This window comes from Xenopus laevis, chromosome 8L (genome assembly GCF_017654675.1).
Source record: "Xenopus laevis strain J_2021 chromosome 8L, Xenopus_laevis_v10.1, whole genome shotgun sequence".
Lineage (NCBI taxonomy): Eukaryota > Metazoa > Chordata > Amphibia > Anura > Pipidae > Xenopus > Xenopus laevis.
This window is the reverse complement of record NC_054385.1, coordinates 28,825,875-28,830,881: the sequence shown is the minus strand read 5'-3', so window position 1 is coordinate 28,830,881 and position 5,007 is coordinate 28,825,875. Positions and strand designations below refer to the sequence as shown.

Below are 5,007 nucleotides of genomic sequence, written 5' to 3'. Positions count from 1 at the left end.
GAAGGGAATTACTCATCAGAAATGTACTATAGCACTGGCATAATGGAACTTTTGTCTTAGCACCATAGATTATATCTATATACAGTATGTTATATGCCATATATAAACAGGGAAAACTCTAATAAATAGAACATAGAACACAGAACTACAGACATGTACATGTAGAATTACGACTGTCCTTATGAGCTGGACAGTAACATTTCCACATAAAAGCCCAAGTATACCGACAAATCCAATGGGACCAATTGGATTTTTCCAGCTATACATAATAGGGAACAGAGAAAAAAATGGGTTGCTTTCAAATGTCCTTAACCTGCTAATTGGTTCCAAAATCCATTTGTATATCATTTTGTATAAAAGCTAATTTTAAAATAAGTCACTGTCATTATGTAAACACATTTAACTTTCTGTAAACATGGGTAGTGTTCTACCATAAAACAATTTACATTATACAGCACAAAGATAAATAAATATGAATTTAAGAAAAACAGTTAAATAAATGACCATTCCAAGTAGTTCCAGTTTCATGAGACCTGCCAGCAGGGCTCCAATACATATCATCATTAGGTTCCAAGACATCTATTATTGTGCTTCTACAAAACCCCTGGAGTGTTCTTGGCTCTCTCAAATAGTTGCATGATCTTAGTGGTTGGCACACAGCCCTCACGCAGGATTTTAATGATGCCTAAAAAAGAAAAACAGGGTCCAGTATGATCACCTCTATGAAGCAAGCAGCTACATCTTGAAATATTCCGTCAAGGTGCAGAAGAGCTGCATAAGGTTAGAAAGAATAATTTTGCCCCAACCAAGCTTCAGGAGGTGCTTTGGAATATTTAAATTTGGAAAGACTGACTGAGATCTGATAGGATTTCAGGGTGGAATCTCTCTCCGTGTAATACTCACCTTCATTTATTTTGGTGCAATTTACAACTGTGGATCCCACAAGCTCATTGGAGTATCCATCACATAGAACTGCATCCAGCTTATCACTCAGTCGGCTAAGGAAAATACAGAGATTGCACATAAATTGACAGTTCCTCTAGGCAAAAAAAGTCAGAATTGAGCATTTGCGACTTGGCAGTCCTTCTCAGAAATGCTTTCTATTATTAGGGTATTCAGTAGACAACAAAAATGCATTATAAGTACACAAATGAAATGAGGGCTGCTTGGTTGTTGCTAAATCTTTGGTACCCATGTTTTATAACTTTAACATGGTCGTTGCTACATAATCGTACATATGTTGCCAATATTTGTAATAGTGCAGGTATGGGCTCCGTTATCCGGAAACCCGTTATCCAGAACACTCCAAATTATCTCCCATAGACTCCATTTCAATTAAATAATCCACATTTTTAAAATTGATTTCTTTTTTCTCTGTAATAAAGAAACAGTACCTTGAACTTGATCCAAACAAAGGTATCATTATTCATTTTAAGCAGACTTAGGGGCCCATTTATTAAGCCTCAAATTTATCTTATTAAGGTTTTTAAAGGGAAACTTGAATTTTCCGTAGACCAGTTTTATTTTTAGAGATTTATTATATCACAAAGTTGCTAAAAAATACTTCATCTAAAATCTGTCAAGGTCATGTTGAAGTCAATGGCAGATGTCCCTACAGTTGTTTCTTGACAAGTGGAGTTTTTGGAATGTCAATCGTACAATACGAATTGATGCTCGATTTTGTTGCAACATTTTGTCACTCTGAATTTGTCGAGAAAAATTATTGAAAAATTAGTTCAATTTCATGGGAGGGAGTTTGATCAACTTTGTTTTAAAAAATGAGATTGAATCGAGTTTTAGTTTTTAGTAAATAACCCCCTTAATGTACGGAGTTCAAAATTATGGAAAGATCACTTATCAGGAAAACCACAGCTCCCGAACATTCTGGATAATAGGTCCAATACCTGATGTAGCTACATTTTGACCTCACTTACGTTATCACCATATCATGATGGGTGCTATCACTTTCTCCACTTGGATTGGCCGACGTGATAGCTAAAGGCCCAGTCCTGTCTGTGAGATGAGCGGTGACTGTGTGGTCTGGGACCCTTATCATGATGGAGTCATTAGTTCCGACTGTTTCATAGGCAGGACCGACACCTGGAACACAATTGAAGAATAATCAGTAAAAGTCCTGTGGCTGTTGAAGTGATGTCCACTATTAGAAATATATTGATTCCCAATTGCCAAATGAGATATATTAGGGAGATTGCCTACAGAGGTGAAAAGGGAAGACTTACAATTCATCAGAATAAATCCCAGATGTTCATTTGCCAATAAAATTTCCTAAAAATAAATTACTACTGACTGTGTTTATTAATTATTTAGCAAATCATTTTGTGTTTTTCAATTGGCCTGTTCTTGTTTTTATTGCTTTGATGGACATAATGTTTGATGGTATATGTTGGGTTTAAAATTCACAAACTCAGTTGATTTTTTGTGAAAGTGACCATGTTCAACAGAAAAAAAAAAAAAGAAATATTCACATACCTAATTTTTTAAGCCATTCTCCTTTCTGTACTATGCAGCTTATGCCTCCAGGGTATACAAGATCCATGAAGTTCCACAGCAAGGGGCTGAACGGGGGATTGATGACCCTCAGCTGGTCAAGGTTGGAAATGCAGATACAGATAGGCTTTTCCGATGGACGTTCCTATAAAAGAAGCCAACATATATAGAATATTTAGCTTTATACTTCTCCCGGAGAGTGTATGCAGTCATGCAGATGTTTCCTGCACCTTTTATAGTCATGTTAAATTCTGCATTTCAGTATCACCCTGTATAACCTGTATAACCCATTCTTCTCTAATCCCATGATCATTGCTTATTACCCCTCCACTGACTATTCTTACAACTATTCTGTAACTCAACCAAAGGAATACTTTCATTATTTATTGATTCTACAACCTAGCTATGGTCTGTTAAAGTCACTTTTAACAGGTCACACATTAAAGGGTTTGTTCACCTTTCAGTTAATGTTTAATATGGGGTAGTGAGTGATATTCTGAGCCAATTTTCAATTGGTTTTCATAATTTATTATTTATAGTTTTTGAGTGATTACGATTTTTATTCAGCAGCTCTCTAGTTTGCAGTTTCGGAAAACTGGTTGCTAGGGTCCACATTACTCTAGCAAACATGCATTGATTTGAATAAGAGACTGGAATATAAATAGGAGAAGGCCTGTGTAGAAGATTGAGTAATAAAAAGTAGCAATAACAATACATTTGAAGCCTTACAGAGTGTTTGTTTTTTAGATGGGGTCAGTGACCCCCCATTCAAAATCGAAGAGTCAGAAAAAGAAGTGAAATTAGAAAAAGTAAAGAAAAAAAAAAAAAGTCCAGTTGAAAAGTTGTGTAGAATTGGCCATTCTATAATATACCAAAACTTAACTTAGGTTGAATCACCCATTTAATATGAGTTAGATAATATTTTCTGATACAGTTAGAGCACTCTGACTAGCATGATGCTTAGGGACAGCATTTCTTTCAGTAGGAGAATTGGTGAGAATTATAGTCCAGGAGCTTCCTCCAGCTCATCGATCCCTATAAATATTTTGTTGCGTGTAGACAAAATCACTTACAGTTCATGATGGCTACTTACCTTGATGGAGTAAATCCTGTTGATAGCTTCTGGGTGCTTGCAGGAAGCTGCCAGGGCATAGACAGTGTCAGTGGGAATTCCACACACTCCTCCATTATCAAGCATATTAGCAATTGTCCTCAAACTGCTTGTACGGTGGGACTGTGGTAAGATACAAGAGCTTACAACTTCCTTCATTTTTGTGGCTCTTGCTTCTACAAAACACAATACATAAAATCAATATTATCAATCAATACAAATACAAACTACAACAGAACAAAAATAATCAGTTCATTAATTCTTCATATCATTTCTGAGAAGCAGCAGTTGTATGAGTTCTTCTTATGGTCCTCTAAATTGTTTATAAACAGTAAATACATCTTCCCAACAAAGGAATATGGGCATAAAAAGTGTTTAACTACAGAGCTAATTAATACAATGCTGATCTGTAGTAAGTTTGATAGTTTTAATCGCCCATTGCTATCTCCTAGTGCTTGAAATGATTTATTATATGGTAAATGATTCTGACAATTCCCCCTGCCACAATAAACCCTGCATTTGCTTGTTGTATAATAAATATTTTTCATATATACTGTTCTACAACAATGAATGCCCCATGAATAAAGAATGAAATTGATAGCTAAAGCTTTCATTATACCGGGTATAAGGATATAACCACATTCTATAGATTATCACTTTAACTAGTTAGAATGCTGTTGATGCAGAAATGGTAGGTAAGTTTGATCTGTTGCCATTCAAGGAACATTTGTGTATTATTCTCTTCATATTCTTTGTAATAAAATATAAAACAAACCATTTTGAGTTAGAGTTCTAAACATAATTAAAGTACATGGATAGTATATAATAATACAGTGAAATGACATTGTAACATATAAGAAAGATATCCAGGAGATCTTGCAGATACATTTTCATTTCTAAAGAGGATTAGTTCCTACTCTCTGCTGTTTCTGACTTACCAGCAGTGATGCTCCAGTCGGGTGCTGCAAGTTTCTCAGTATCCCCAGTGTAGCAGTCAGTGCCTTGTGAGTGTCAGTGGCAGGTTATATTCTCTCTAGGGACTGGGAGGAGCCATACCTGCTTACCTAATTAACTACTGGTATTTCCATTTTACCCGCATTTCCTTCTCTGATCAGTATCAGTCAAGGTTCTCATTAAATGAATTAATTTCCCTCTCTCATATGTACTCCCTGCAGGGCATTACATTATATAGTGTCTGCTTGGGACATTCTGCTAATTATTATTTCGATTTTTATTGCTATAAAGGAGCTGACAATTTAATACATTCTCTTAAAAATGTTTGTTTTTGTTTTTTTAGTACAGGCATAGAACCTAATACCTAGAATGCTCTGGACCTGGGCTTTCTGTAATTTGGATCTTCATACAATAAGTCTGCTTGGAGAACGAAA

The 5,007-nt window shown here is 35.5% G+C and overlaps 1 protein-coding gene across 1 annotated transcript; it reads right to left on the bottom strand.

The window, feature by feature from the left end:
* Positions 1–528: 528 nt before the first annotated feature.
* On the bottom strand, positions 529–4,694 carry LOC121396943 (threonylcarbamoyl-AMP synthase-like). Its single transcript, XM_041572600.1, has 6 exons — positions 4,558–4,694; positions 3,602–3,795; positions 2,491–2,653; positions 1,935–2,100; positions 904–998; positions 529–685 (listed from the first exon to the last, which is right to left on the bottom strand). Exons 2-6 carry the CDS (start codon positions 3,776–3,778, stop codon positions 594–596), a joined length of 693 nt encoding a protein of 230 aa, XP_041428534.1. The 5' UTR covers positions 3,779–3,795; positions 4,558–4,694; the 3' UTR covers positions 529–593.
* Between the last annotated feature and the right edge of the window lie 313 nt (positions 4,695–5,007).

Excerpts from the sequence above, each read along its gene's own strand:
- LOC121396943 (XM_041572600.1), bottom strand. The coding sequence starts at position 3,778 with ATGAAGGAAGTTGTAAGCTCTTGTATCTTACCACAGTCCCACCGTACA. Across the intron at positions 2,654-3,601 it reads ACAGGATTTACTCCATCAAG|GAACGTCCATCGGAAAAGCC; the intron begins GTAAGTAGCCAT and ends CTTCTTTTATAG. Across the intron at positions 999-1,934 it reads CATCATGATATGGTGATAAC|CCGACTGAGTGATAAGCTGG; the intron begins GTAAGTGAGGTC and ends TATTTTCCTTAG.